This window comes from Curcuma longa, chromosome 1, assembly GCF_044706935.1.
Source record: "Curcuma longa cultivar G26 ecotype Majalengka, Jawa Barat chromosome 1, ITB_CL_G26_1.1, whole genome shotgun sequence".
In the NCBI taxonomy this organism is placed as follows: domain Eukaryota; kingdom Viridiplantae; phylum Streptophyta; class Magnoliopsida; order Zingiberales; family Zingiberaceae; genus Curcuma; species Curcuma longa.
The window spans coordinates 19,855,848-19,871,188 of record NC_133861.1 but is presented as its reverse complement, the minus strand read 5'-3'; the positions used below and the strand labels follow the sequence as shown (position 1 = coordinate 19,871,188).

Here is a 15,341-nt window from a genome sequence, read left to right as displayed (position 1 = left end):
ATATGAAAAAGAATTTTTTTCAGAACAGCATATTTTCTGGAAAGAAGGATTAAATGCGAATGAACCCAAAAAAACAGTAGTTTGGAAGATGGCAGTCAAAATAAAGCTTAAACAGTATATAAATAGGCCTTACTACGATTTATGTTGTGAAGCCATAACAAGGCAAGTCCTCTAGTAAAACTCATCTGCAGCAAACATTCATCATCATGCAATGGGTATCTCCGCGGGCACCAACAGGGCTGGCCTCACGTATTCCTCTTCGTCCTTTGGTGGATGGATAGTGACTAGATCCGGGAGAGGAGTAGTTGGCCCTTGCTTCCCCTTGGGATCCCAATCCAACATAATTTTGACCTTGATTCCAAGGACACCCTAAACATTAATAGGTAACAACTTTGATTATGTGGATTTACACTCACTTCAAATCATAAACATTTGCTACTTGCATTCAATGTCAGAACTGAAATCGTATTAGTCGGTGTGAAATAGATTGGTGCAGTCTATTTTGAATCTAAAATCTTAGCAGTCGGTGTAAAATAGATTGGTGCATTTCAGATACTAACCTGTCTAAGGAGAACATGCCTCACTGCAGAGTCAATGTATTCCTTTACAGGCTGACCAGAAGAAATCATGTATCCATCCTTGAACTTCATGGATTTAGCTCGCTGGGCCCTGAGTTTTCCACTAACTATTACCTGAAAAAAAAAACCAGGGGATCAATAAACATTCATTGGTAGGTCGATGGATCTCAATGATAAATTTATGTACCTCACATCCCTTAGCACCACTCTCCATGACAAACCTCAAGACACCATAACAGGCCCTGAGAGAAAGCACAAGTGAATGAGACACCGTTTTCATGCTAAATGATCATCCATGAGATACATTGATGTGGGAAAGATGCATAAAACATTGACATAAAAAATCATAAGGGCAACTAGAAAAAGTGACAAGCAATTAAACTACCTCTGAAACTAGCAATAGATTGTCATAATCCAATGACACCAGAAATCATATTGCTTTCACCTTGTCGATAATTTGAGCAGTAGATCAATAAAAATATAGATCACAAATATTAAATAAGTTTATAGCTAGAGATCAAGCCATACAAATTTAAACCTATGAATAAGAATCAAAAAATGTAAAATTGGATTAAAAAATTCTAAAACAAGAATAGCACATGCAATCATCGGATAATTCCACCAACGGCAACATAGCATGTCTAAAGATAACCATTATGCTAATTCTAAAAAAGGCAATTGTATGCAAACAAATATATCTGCTTAATCAAGAGAGAACTCATATCTATGCAACTACTTTTTTCTTAAGCGAATCATATTAAATTGCTTCTGATTAAATGAATCCTAAAAGTAGAAGGAATAAATTATTCACATTACATGGAAAGCAGAAAGCATTCTAAAAGAAGAACAGGCTTGAAAAAAAAAGAATCTCCAAGATAGGTTATTGGGAACTCAACATGTAGTTATAGAAGAGAAAGATAATGTTTGGGACCATGTTGTCAGGGGCTTTCATTGAAAGTTCATGATGGTTACTAAGCAGCCTATAGTCATCTTCTTACACAAAGTTAGCAATAAGCAACCTATTTTCTGTAAATGACAGACATAACCAAACAAAATCAAAATAAGTTGACAGGCTACAATAAAATCTGGAAAAATCTACAGGATGCCAAGCGAGCATAATATGGTTACAGAACAAAATGGAAACAATGTAAAGCTGTCAATAAGGCCACAAATATGCTACCAGGAACTTTTAATAAATAGATCAAGGTTTTCATAAAGTGATATCATGATCAAGATTGCATAAACGACGATCTCAAAATTGTCATATAATGATTATAAGTTAGAATTACAAGAAACAATTAGGTTCCTACATCCATTGAAGTGTGTGAAGACCCAGCAAACCAATAATTGGAATTGAAAGTTTCTGGAAAATAGTAGTTTGTGGTTACACAGAAAAACATAGAATTGCAACCTAAATAACCTCAGGTGACCATTAGGCATAGACTTCATCATATAAGCACAGCAATCTGAATTGGTGAGCATAAACGTAAATAACTTGGACAAATTTATATGACGAAGAAATGCTTTCAGCCAAGAGTCGTCCAGAATTGTGATGTAATACTAGAAGTCTAATTGGGCACACAATCTAGGTACGTAAACAATAAATAGACTACCCTTGTCAAACTTTGGTTCGAAACAAAGGGTGAAATGAATACCAACCTGCGAACAGCAAGGCCACCAAGAAGCTTGTAACGCAGCGATTCAGCTTGAGCAATGGCACAAAGCCCCCTGTTGTTTACTTTCTCGGCGTAGAGCTCCACGCCATTCTCAGGAAATTTGAATCTTTTCTGGACCACCGATGTTAACTCTCTGATTCTTCTTCCCTTCTCACCTGAATCACCAATCGATAGGCAATCAGAAGCGAAATCTCACTTGTTAACCGGAACAGATTCCAAAATCAGGGAGAATAATCACCAAGGACGTTCTGAGTGCGGGTTGCCCGGATAATGATCTCGGTTCGCATAGGCGTAACCCTAACCTCGACACCAGAATAGCCATCCTCAGCGAGTTCTCTCGTCAGGACCTCATTCAACTCAGCAAAGAACACTCCGTCCGCTACGAACTGTAACACGACGGAGAGAATCCACCAAAATAACCGATTTTAGCGCGAGGGATCAAAACGGAATAGTGAAAAGAGAATATTCAGATCCGAGAAAGGCCAACCTTGCGCTTCTTGCTCATCTGGGTCGCCATGGAAATCGCACTCGCGCCTCCGCCTACACGCTCCGGTGTACGCTGCGATCGTCTGGAACACAACCCTAGCAACAGAGTAGGCGGCGCTGATGCGGTGTTAAATAGGAGTTCGGTGAAAGGATCCAACGGTCCGAAGGCTCCAACGAATCGAAACGATTTTGGTGGGTAATGGGAGTTAAGGATAATAAGAACCGTCGGATGAATGATATGCACCGTCATAAGTGAATCAGAACCGTTATTTTCACCTTACTGCATCTTCTGTGTTGTATGTAGAAAGCAAAATTTTTATTTAAAAATAAAAAACATAATTTAAGCAGAGCGAAAAGGATATTTTAAAAAACTGATACATAATTTAATAATTAAAAAGATGCTATAATTTACAATTCGATAAAACTAATAGAATTCATTAAAATTAAGTGTTGATCGCAAGAAAAAGTAGCATCGTAATAATTGATTTAACAGATTTTAAATAGTATGCATTTCATGATCGCAAGAAAAAGTAGCATCATAATAAATGATTAACATATCTTAAATATTCATTCAAATTACAAAGATTTGAAGAGAAAATAATATTTCTTAATTAACCAGGTTTCTTTAAGTACAACACATACTAATCTACTGAGAGATCGTATCAAAGTCAGATGATGAATTATGTTCTCGCAACTGGCTCCAAAGCTTCCATCGTCACAATGCCGTTTCCTCGAATAACCTAGAGAAGGAATGAAGGATCTCTGATATCTTTCACCCGTGAAGGGCTCAAAAAATCGTAAATGAAATATTATATAAAAAAGTTTGTTATAAATTAAATATTAATATATTACTTATCAAAATTTATAAGAGTAAAAATGAAATCTTGTAACAAGTTTTAAAACTATTAACTATTTAATTTTTCAAAACCTTAAAAATAGTGACAGGAATCCATCAAACCAGAGAATTCTTGATCGACGTTGAATATGCAAGGAAAATGAGGTCCTCAACTTGACGAAGCTTGCTAAAGAAAATGACATGTTTAGACAGTTCAACTAACTCATTTAAGTCTCAAAGAAAATAAAGATAGTAGTTAATAACATTTTGAAATGGACAGACAGAGAAAAATGAATAGCGGACAGTGACGATGAATTCACATTGAATTATATTGGGGGAAATGATCTGTATTTTTCAGTGTACTTAAAAACAATACTACGGCACGCATTTAAGTTCCTAAATACTTAAAAAGGACTTACTTTACTTCCGAATTTATGAGAGGCCTTGTCTATTTTCGTGTATTTTTAAGAAGTGTCACACACTCTTTTTGAAAAATGAGCACCAACTGGAGCTTCAAGATTCCTAACGACAGCAACAGAGAGATACATGCACTTTGTAGTATAATAGCTTCAAGATTCCTAGCTCTGGATCTGTTAATTACCATCTCTTTTTGTTTTTTGTTCTGATCTGTTAGATTTCACAACGCATGTCTGTTCCTCCTGAAGATGACACAATTAATCATGGAATATCTCTTCATTTGGCAGTGACAAAAACTTTGAAGGAGCAGTGGGAATGGCAGGTGCAATGGATTCTGCACATGCATGGCGTGGTGATTATGACGCCTGCTCATGGCATTATGCGGAGCACTATGCATATGGCGACCTAACGCTCAAACACATGCCGTCAGCCTCGCGATGTTGATAATGATGGAGGCGATGAATATTGATCTATTGGATATATAAAGATGCTTCCATCTCCAACGAAGCGGTGCTGAGTGCTCTGATTTGGCATAGATCCACGTACGTCAAGCAAAAGGTCACACGGTTCTTCTTCCAAGCCACATGTGTACCTCCATTAATTAAGGTCCCGCAGCCCTTAAACTAGCATTATTATTCATATGAAAAGGGACAGATGATGATACGCATCTGTATGCTGCTCTATAACTAGCTAGCTAGTACTATATATGGGATGATATCGAACAGAGGGTCATTGCAGTATCCTTTAAACATGAGCTCCAAGAATCCTAAGCAGCGCTTTAACAAGGGGGCCTGGAGTTCCGCTGAAGACAAGATCCTAACGGACTATGTCAGAGGTCATGGGGGAGGGAGGTGGGGGCAGGTTACCAAAACAACAGGTCATATTATATTTTACATAGCAACTTCTTCTCCTATGTATGTTATCTCAGTAGTAAAGCACAGTTGGGTGTGGCTTTAGGCCTGAATCGATGTCCGAGGAGCTGCCGGCTTCGCTGGCTGAATTATCTGCGGCCGGATATCAAGAGGGGAAACATATCCAACGAAGAGGAGGATCTCATCGTCAGGCTCCATAATCTTTTGGGAAACCGGTTGTTTAATTAAACTCCTTGTTCAGAACGATTTGCAGAGATCGAGTACTGTATATTATATTGATTCTTTCCTCATGTTTGCTCGTACGTGCTAAACATGCAGGTGGTCTCTGATAGCTGGAAGATTACCCGGTCGAACAGATAATGAGATCAAGAATTACTGGAACACAGTGCTAAAGAAGAAGCTAAAGGTTCAGTCAGTTGGTGGATCCACGCAATTAAATCGCAAGTGCACGAGTAAAAGAGGGATCAAACAGTCGCCTGCATGTAACGAGCATGAGAATGGAACCGAAGCACTGCTCAGTGGAGATCAACAGACACTAGACGCTGCTTTCTTGCCAGTCGATGAGAGTGATGTATTTTACCAATCGATGGGTTCTGATATCGAGCAGCTCTGCTCAAAATGGGCTCCAGACATGGATGGCTTCGAAAAAGAACGAAGAATTTGGGCAGGTGCTTATTCTCCTGTGCCTTTTGATGATAGTTTGCTATTTACCAAAGAAATATTAGACAATTGGCTGGCAGATAGCAGCATGCATGCAACCGTACCTTCTTCCTCCCTGTGACAGATTACTGAGCCATATGCATGCATGGTCTCAGAAGGCTCATGGAGTAAAATTATGAGCGTTGATGTGCATCTCTCGCATGTGTCCAAAGTTGTTGTACTCTGCATGATTACCCTCTACAGCAATCAATCACAAGATGTGTGTGCCCCAACATCCGAAATATGTATGTTTCTGCGTGCAATATGAAACTCTACATCAATCAATAACAAGTTGTTATGAAACTCTGCTGAGAGTCCGAGGGTGATATGCCAATTAACTACTACTAATTCCTCCAATTATGTGAGGATATTTTGAATTTCTCTCTTTCTTTGGAATTGGCCCAACATGTGAGGCTGACAGACGTGACCTACAAACCGTTGATGTTATTGTCTACCTTGCTTGAGGTATGCGTGGAGCAAACGTGTACACTTCTAGTTCCGACCACTTGATCATTTAACTTTTTGACGTTGAGAGCGACAACGTGAAATCTCATGCCAGGCCAAACGTGATCGGGTTCAAGTCTAGTCGAGCAGGGCCCCATCATGGACCTATATATATCTAGACTAACTCAGGCAAACAATTGACCTCTCTAGACAAAAATTTACTATAATACTCTTGTTTTTGTTTGAGATTCTATAAATGTTCTCGAATCTTTACAAACTATTCTTCCAATCCAAATCAAAATCTTACTTACTGTGGCTGCCAGCCAAACTGACAATATGTCTGGACAATTAAGAATTTTATTTAGGGCCTATAAATTAATATGTTAATTGTGACGTTTAAACACATCTTCATCTATAATACAAACTTTAATTAAAGACAAATTAGCTCCCGTATGATATTATTAGCGTAATGATTAGGGGTCAATTTCAGGAGGTGATGATTTGAGATTAATTCTGCCATGTGCATAACGTCTACTGCATGAACCTTCCTCTTAATCCAACCTTTTAATTAAAGGCAAACCAACTTTATCACATAAAAAATAATAGAGCCTAGTGTCGTAGGCGCCTTCCTCTTGATCCGAGTCTTAGAAATGCAAATATGTTATGTTCTTTGTTGCTGCTCAGCTTCCGGGTAGTAGCAGATCTATAAAGAGAATAAGTATAATCTCAATCTCGATAAGACCTATACTAGTTTTTAATTAAAGACAAACCAACTCTATCACATAAAAAATAATAGAGCTAAAAATATAGAACATAATCTTATACCATAAGAATGAAAAATATACTTATCAGATTGTTTATCCTACAAATATTACTATTTTGTTTTGGCAAACATAATTATATGACATAAACCCTTTTAATAATTTTTAATTTTTAATGATGACATTTCTATATGTTTTACATAAAACAAATCATAGTTATGTCCATGATTTTAATTTTTTATATAGAAATAATTAACCATTGACATTTTTATATATTTTTCCCTCGAGAGGCTAGGCGGTATATACAAAATAAAAGTAGACAAAAATGTGAGGGTCACGTTGAAAATAAAATAAGGTTGAGCATAATTTTAATATAAAAATATATATATTTTAGTAAAAGCGTGATTCAAACGGCTTGCTTGGATTATGATTAAAATAAATAAAAATAAAAATGCAAATGAAATGAACTGGTGCCGACCTGTTGAGTTGACTTTCTAGTTTTGCATGAGGCCCCGGTCGTCTTGTCTCTTGGAGCAGGGAAAGGGTTGAAGAATCAAACCCTAGAAAAAGCAGATCCGTCAGAGACTTCCGCATCCCAAGCTCATCCGTCGACGACGAATTCGAAGCCTGAAGGAGTGGATCGGCAACGACGATGGAGCCGCGGAACCTGAGCGGGTTCCTGATCGGCTGCGTGGGGGCGGCGGTGACGCTGTCCGCCTACTCCCAGACGGCGGTGTCCTCCACTCAGTGCGTCGCCCTCGGCCTTGTCATCCTCGTCTTCGGCCTCGTCGTCAAAGAAGGATTTTTCTCCCTCTGATTCCTTTCTCGCTCGATTCTCCTTGTTACTGCTTAATTACATGTAGTTTTAAGATCCATGTTGCTGCTCCTTTTCTTGGAGTTCGAAAAGTGGTGATGAACTGAAAAGTTTTCCTAGTTGTATATTGGTCAATTGTACTGTTACTTGTGTTGGGCCTTAATGATTTTGGGCTATAAAGTTTCTTGTGGGAGTGAAATAATTCGGCGAGGCGAGCGGTGGCTCTCTCCGTCGTGCCGTCGCCGCCCGCCATGCACATCCGCCTCCACCTCTCCCTTTCTCAGCGTCTTCGTTGCCGCCTCTTACGCATATTTCTGCCCGCAATCCCCTCGCTCACAGCCTTAGCCGTCCTCTCAGCGCCAATCCCATCCTCCGCCTCACCGGCTCCACCTCTCTTTGCCTCCTGGGGTTCCACCCCTGACGCCGGCCTTCGGTTCTGAGAGAAGTTCCGCCGTCGATGCCCTCCTCTCCCTGCGCCTCACCCACGTCGATGCCTCTTTCTCCATGTACCCCTCCCTCCTCACCTGCGACCCTAGCGCAGATCTTGTCCCCGTCTTCCGCTTCCTCCTCGGCCCCGCGGAAATTCCCTTCCCGATATCCGCAAGACCGCCGGACGCTGCCTACGCCTCCTCGTCGCCAGCGTTCCGACCAGCTCCTCCCTGCCCTCAACTTCCTCCGCCGCCTCGGCTTCCTCGGCTGCTACCGCGTCCCTTGTCGCACCACCATCCTCCTCGTCTCCAGCGTCAAGGACAGTCTCATCCCCGAGATTGAATATCTCTGTACCCTTGGAATCTCCCATCGGGAGACCCGTAGCGTGGTGCTCCGCTCACCCGGCTTGTTCACCTTTAGTATAAAGAACAATTTCAAACCCAAGGTCGAGTTTTTACTCCATGGAATGGGCAGATATCTCTTTGAGCTCAAGGAATTTCCGCAGTGCTTCTCCTTTAATCTGGAACGAAAGATCAAGCCCCGACATCCTTCATTGAAGGAGAGCCAGGTATGGATGCTGCTCTCTGAGATCCTTAAGGTCAGCGATGGGGGAGTTCATAGCTCGGTTAATGGAGATGCGATTTTCTGTTGACGGCAAGTTGTAACCTATCATCATCTTAGTAACGCAGTGTGTTATTAGATGTATGTAGAAATGCCTGAATTGATTGGCCTTAAAGTCCAACTGCAATCTATCAAAGAAAAGTACAAATCCTTTTGTCTTTTGTATGTTGGGCTATAAAATTATAAGTATGCAGAGTTGCCTAACTTGGTTTTTCTAATAGTCAAATAAAAGAGAACTTTCTCTAACTTTCTATTGGAAACACTGTTTAATTTATCTTGCAGTTGTGGTGGTTTAAAGAGAATGGATTGAAACTGGTTAGAAGTTGTAATTGATAGATCAAGGTAATTGACACCCATTATGTAGAAAGCTACCTAACATATCATGCACGCTTCTTATCTTGCATAACTAAGTACTAGAGATTTGAGTGCTTGTGCAGTAGAATAATTTTGAAATATGTTGTCTTTATTGACATTCTCTTATGTCTTTCTTTTATATCTATCTGAAATTACGATTGTAAATTCTATGGTGAGAACTGAATAGCTAACATTACTACTACCCTTGTCAAAACTAGGAAGTGACACATGCAGATAACAAAAAAAAACACTAAGATTAAGGGGCTATTCGCGGGATCCTATCCAACTGCCAGTGAATGCAATGGTCTCTCTAGAACATCTTTCAGTAATTTCGCTTTCACTAATAATTCTTGCTTCTGCTTGTAGATGAAAGGTTATACTGTTTGGTAAGTTGGTTCTCTCTTATCTTTTTCACTTGCAAATAAAATTTATCCATCCATCTTTCAAGTAAATGTTTACATAATTTTTGCATCACTAGTTTGTAACATTTAGCATATCAATGACGTTGTTAACTCAAATAACAATTAGGACACGTAAGGATTCCTTTTAAGCCTTGCATGTGTTGGATTGATTTAAGCAGCTCATCTCATTCATTTTGCACATTCCTAACTTAAATTCTCAACTAATGCTCACTGTTCCTTTATGTTGTTTTTTTATGTAGTTTTGTGGTCAAGTGGCTGGGTAGTTGCCCTTTCAGTAAAGTCATGACATTCCTATTCAGATGGAAATAGCTCTTTCATTTGGCTGGAAACAATCTTGATCATATTTATTGAAGTTTAACACAGAAACCAACTCAAGAAACTACTTGGTTAGAAAAGTCAAACTTCATATCAAATTGGATTCATTACTCAAAGCAGATTCCAGAAGACAGCAAAATTAAGTGTAATCTAGGACCTACATATAACTGATCTACACTACGATTACTTGGTATTTGTAAGTCTAACTGCTCAAACCTTGCTTGGCTGGTGTATTTTTGCACTTCAGTGGAACTCGGATTCTTAGATAAACTAACTAAAAGTGAAAGGCCAGGGGTAGAGAATGGCTACAAAATACATTTGGAACGTCCAAATTACAATCAAAATAAGAGGAAAGGGGGGGGGGGGGGGGGGGGGGGGGGGGGGGGGGACATTGTTATTTTTATCAAAGATCTATTATGCAGAGGTCTTGAAATTGATTTCGCCTTACCTTTGTAAAAAGAAAAATAAATAATCAAGACACGCCAAGTTAAGAATTTCTGTTTGGATTTTGCTGCGTATAGCTTTCTGCTAAGTCGACAGATCAGTGATATAGCTGTTGTATTGGTTTTATTTGCTTTTGGATTTTTGTTGCTTGCAGAAGTGAGTTGGTCTGACAGCTCTTTTTCATGAAGAATACTGCGCTTTTGAGTTACAGGTTACTTTTTCCTTCCTTTACAGTGAAATTACTATTGTGTTTAGTTCTGCGTGTTCCAGTTAATAATGTGAATGATACATGTTTCTATCCTGCTGGAGAGTAAAATGCTGAACTTTGAATTGTTCATTTTTAACTGCACTAAGATACATGAACAGACTAGCAGGTAGCTACTAGTAAAATATTTACTCCTTTTCTCTATTGGTAAACTACTTAAGGTACCATTTAATTTCGAGATATTACCAAATCTATGCTATCCTATTTGATAGTCTAACTGATTTGTAATGGTTGATCACTTCAGAGCTACTCCCTTTGACAATTTCATATAATATGGATGCATAGACCTTGGATATTGTGTTGGAAGCAAGGGCATTTACTAAAATAAATGGATCAATGGCAAATTGTGTGTTGATAAACTACCAATTGGGATGTTGAAATGTGTAATATATAATTCCCTTACTGTGGAAAATACATATCGGAAGACCTACTCAGTGCATGCACAATCAATTAGCCTCTGTAAATATTGATGGCATCATTTGAAGAGTTTAGAGTATTTTAAAGTTGTGCTGCGTCCTATAGTACACTATCAACGTCTTCTGGATATAGCAATGGTCCATGCAGAGATATTAAAAGTGTCAGCAGTCTGGAGGGAAGCTTGAATGAGAAATGCTTGTGAAGTGCAGCCACTATAATTTAAAGAGTGGTACTCAAAACAGTCTTTGTTGAACTTGGGAATGGGTTGCAGAAGTGGACACAAATAGTTATGTGACAATTGAATTTCGTAAAGCTTGCATTTTGTATGATAACTTGATTCTTGGCATCTGTTTCAGGTCCCCACCTTGCGTGGAGGATTGCTGCATGTTCTTTTCAAAGAACTTTGAAAATTTGGTTTACTTTCCTGTTGCCGGTGAGTACCTGATGGTGACTCAAGAACAGCAATATAACACCACACCTCTCACCTACCCAAATCAGTTCATTCACTCTTTATTCATGTTTAGCTTATTTTTACTCCAGGAAGACATGAATCATGGTCTGGAGATGAGTGCCGTATGATATGCAGTAAAGATATGATGAAAGTTTTGGCTGGTGGTCTCCAGATCTGACACACACTTCACCACTGTCTCTACTGCTGCCATCGCCACTGTCACTTCCGTGCTACCTCCTCCACACGGAAAGGCAAACGCAAATGGGTGAGGTAAAGATCATTGGCTTTTTGGAAATTCTATCACTGTTAAATATCTGGTGATGAAGATTGATTTGATGCGTGCTCAGTTCTTCCTCTTATCACTTGCAACCAACCGACTCACTCGAGCTGAACTGTGAGATCTTGACAATTCTTTTGAATGGTTATTGCACGATAACTGTTGCAGTCCTATCCTGTGACCATCACTAAACGTGACAGAATATTATATTGGTGGTTGCAGTTGTCTGAGACACAGGCAGGTAGTCACTGTTCTCATTACCTTCCATTCATGGTGATGGTCTTAAATGATTTCCTATGTTTGCATTATGTTTGTGAAGGAGCAGATAGATATGTTAAAGTGCATGCTCCTCTCTCGCAAGCTATGTTTGTAGCTAGCTTGCAGCAGTGAATGCTAGTCGTAGTCCATGCTAAAGGGTATTAGTGTCCGTGTATTTTGGACGATCATTTCTTGCATCATTTCTACTACAATAACGTTACAACTACTCCCTTCTTATGGCAATCTTTCACTGTCCCTGAAAGCTAAAGCTGTATGCATTTGAGAAGAAGAGGAAACCTTTTCTTCATACTCATCCTTTCAGCAGTAAGGCCTAGTTGAGTATATGGATTGGGATTGATTGAGACCGTTCAATTAAAACCATTAGCCGTTTAAAGTTTTGGAGCACCTAACTGTGATCCTTCCATAAACAAAAATATGAAGCCTTTTGTATGCAGTGCTTTACTACATCATGGAATGGTGCCACTAACTAAATTCAAAGATTGATACATGCATCCGATTTGGTGTAGGATTCAGGAACTGCGTAACTATTAGTTTGTGTCTCATTGTTTGGAACAGTATATTCTTTCTGCCCTCTTAAATGCAACCAATTCTCACTGGTTCATTCAATTGCACCGAGCCAAGCAAAGTTATATGCTGCATAACCTGCAAAGTGAAGGAAAGAGAGCAAACCCGTGTTTTTGTGGATCCAGAGCTTGAGAAGTACCCCAAGTCATGTGAGTGCAGGATGGTAATGCTTTTCGTAGAAACAAGTAGGCCCTTGTTTGTTTTCTTGTTGTTGTAGTATTCTGAGCACCATGTAGGATTCAGCGTGGAAGAGAACCCTCTATCATTGCAGAAAATCGACTTGGTTAGTTAAGTAGTCAATTGCTGGCGTTAGGTTTATTTAAGTTCTACTTTGTTCTCTCTCGTGAACCTGGAACAGGCAAATGACACAATTGAAAGCAGCATTTGGTATTATTTAATAGCAATTAAAATGTCCTATTTCCTATTCTCCTTAGAAAATTTTAAATAGGCCTTAAAATTGGGAACAATATTTCTTGGGGGGAAAAAGTTTTAGGGGGATAATTGTCAAAAAGGAGACTGCAATAAGAACAGCACTGCCGTGCAGCCTCCTTGCATTGCATGGAATGCTGCATGAAGGGGGACTGGGGGACCACTGATCGAGCGGCCGGGATTGAATCCTGCCCGATTCGACAGCCCTGGCGGACCCTCTGGTCGATTACTCTATTGCCATAATTTCTTTTTCTTGCATCTACGAGTACAATGGCATTTATTTCTTTACACCACTGAACAAAACTGACGAGTCTGAGACTTTGAGTAATTGTTCACATTCCAATTTTCCACATCCATTATAAGGTTAGGCTGGTGGTCCTCAATAATGTTCTCAGCAGCAGCACATGATGAGCTCTCATTCTTTTGTGAAGGGAGGGAGAAACAGCCTTTTACCAGGTTACTTTGAGGAGCAACAGCAGACAACATTTTAGTTGTAAACCGTGGAAATTCATATTTAAACTGTTCATGCTTCACACAAGTTGTATGAAGACACGCACACGTGCGGAGCAAAGCCTGAAAGCTGTTAAAAGAACTAGCTTTTTTGTTCATATCTCCTTGAATTATTTTCTTTGCGCTGAAGGTGAAGAAGCTATGGCCACTGCCTTTCCCTCCATGGAGAGCTGCCTCAGTCTGCAGGAGAGCAGTGAGGTGGGCAATTACAACGCAAGTGGTTCGTCGAGGATAAGTGGCAGAGGACACTGGAGGCCGGCTGAGGACTCGAAGCTCAAGGAACTGGTGGAGCTCTACGGCCCGCAGAATTGGAACCTCATCGCGGGGAAATTGGAGGGAAGATCTGGTATTGTTTGGTCGAACATGTTTTATCCAACTTTTCGTCTTTCTTATGCTGTTCTATGTCCATGAAGGGAAGAGTTGCAGGTTGAGATGGTTCAACCAGTTGGATCCGAGGATCAACAGGAGGCCATTCAGTGAGGAAGAGGAGGAGAAGCTGCTGGCTGTTCACAGAATGCACGGCAACAAGTGGGCCATGATCGCGAGGCTCTTCCCTGGAAGAACAGACAATGCGGTGAAGAACCATTGGCATGTCATCATGGCCAGGAAGTACAGGGAGCAATCCGTGGTCTCGCAGAGAAGAAGGCTCAGGTTGGAGGAAGATGCTCGAGCGTCGTCTCCTTGCTTCGCATCCACTGGTCTGGATCACAGTTGGGAGATTACTTCTCGAACCACTCCATTTGATTTCTTCTCTGGTACCGATTTTTTGAGCTCAATCTGTCTATTTAGAAGGAACGATTCTACTATGCAGACCCTTTCACAGCTGATCACGTGAAGGGAGCAATTTTATACGCGCACTAAACCCAAAGTGGAACGCACATAAATCATAAAGCTGACAAAACTCTACGTGTCATCTATCAATTTTGAAAGATATTCTAAGTGCCACCAGCTCTCGATTGCTTGCTTGGTCCTAGATGAACTCAAAGGATTCTAGTTTAAAATTCATAATCTTAGAATTCGTCTGTACACAAGGCACATCTCATTCATATGATTGGCTGTGAAAGGGCTGCACAGTAGATCTGGTCGTTTAGATCAACTGAACCTGACATAATGTCTGTAGACTAGAGATGATCAGCCTCTTTTGACACCCTATGAATTCTTACTCTTTGATATATTTAACCTCATTTTTCTACTTAATTGCAGTCGATCGTCCCAGAGATAATGAGTTAAACCAGCTATCTCAACAATCACGCCATGCTTCAGTCAGTGAGACACCACCATATGCTGAGGAAGAAATCAACAACGTAAACGTTGATGATGCAGCAGGAAGCTTCATAGATTTCCTTGGAGTAGGAGGCGCTGCCAATTGAAGCAATTAGATTGAGAGGAAGATAACTGTAGAGCCTTTGAATGGCAAATTCCATCAAACTCTCCTGATCGATAGTAATTAATGGTAACTGATGTGGAGCGGGGGCTTTCATTTCAGGCAGGAACAGTAACAATTCCTAATCTTTTATAAAGTTGCAGGCTCCTTTAAACTGCACTGATAGAGAAACGTATGGCAAACCAATTCGCCACAAGCTATTGCATAAACAGTGACCACGCAAACACATAAACTCACTGTTGTCTTATCCATATCCATCGCTCTCTGCTTTCGCGAGCTGCATCTCCCTTGAATATACAACAGCAAGGGCTCTATGTTCTAAACATAAATCTGAACCCCAACCAACAATTAGCTCAAAAAATAATTAACCAGTCAAATTCTGAGGTCAGCGAGCCGTCACACTGTGTATTAGGAGCATGTGAGGGCTACGGTGAAGTTCTAGACGAAGGCAGAGAAGGCTAAAAAGGGTGGAAGGGGACCGAGGCATCAGTTGGTAATCGACACCTTTCAATATCAGTTGGTAATCTACAATCTGACTACTAATTCTGTAAAAAAGGTAAAATTCGTCCCGCGGTTTCATAAGATTTGGCAAACTTAA

The 15,341-nt window shown here is 40.1% G+C and overlaps 3 protein-coding genes and 1 pseudogene across 3 annotated transcripts; 3 read left to right on the top strand and 1 right to left on the bottom strand.

Annotated features, from left to right (window-relative positions):
* Positions 1-32: 32 nt before the first annotated feature.
* LOC141821622 (small ribosomal subunit protein uS3x-like) lies at positions 33-2,834 on the bottom strand. The gene is made up of 6 exons (XM_074708995.1): positions 2,742-2,834; positions 2,493-2,640; positions 2,238-2,409; positions 766-820; positions 561-692; positions 33-369 (listed from the first exon to the last, which is right to left on the bottom strand). The coding sequence occupies exons 1-6, from the start codon at positions 2,769-2,771 to the stop codon at positions 205-207; spliced, it is 702 nt and encodes a 233-aa protein (XP_074565096.1). The 5' UTR covers positions 2,772-2,834; the 3' UTR covers positions 33-204.
* A 1,908-nt stretch (positions 2,835-4,742) lies between these two features.
* Positions 4,743-5,818, top strand: LOC141821611 (transcription factor MYB123-like). Its single transcript, XM_074708985.1, has 3 exons — positions 4,743-4,869; positions 4,950-5,079; positions 5,183-5,818. Exons 1-3 carry the CDS (start codon positions 4,743-4,745, stop codon positions 5,643-5,645), a joined length of 720 nt encoding a protein of 239 aa, XP_074565086.1. The 3' UTR covers positions 5,646-5,818.
* A 1,602-nt stretch (positions 5,819-7,420) lies between these two features.
* On the top strand, positions 7,421-8,870 carry LOC141825670 (transcription termination factor MTEF1, chloroplastic-like; annotated as a pseudogene).
* Positions 8,871-11,561: 2,691 nt separating this feature from the next.
* On the top strand, positions 11,562-14,729 carry LOC141825660 (transcription factor MYB56-like). Its single transcript, XM_074713046.1, has 5 exons — positions 11,562-11,570; positions 11,746-11,821; positions 13,496-13,705; positions 13,773-14,114; positions 14,563-14,729. The coding sequence occupies exons 1-5, from the start codon at positions 11,562-11,564 to the stop codon at positions 14,727-14,729; spliced, it is 804 nt and encodes a 267-aa protein (XP_074569147.1).
* The last annotated feature ends 612 nt before the right edge of the window (positions 14,730-15,341 follow it).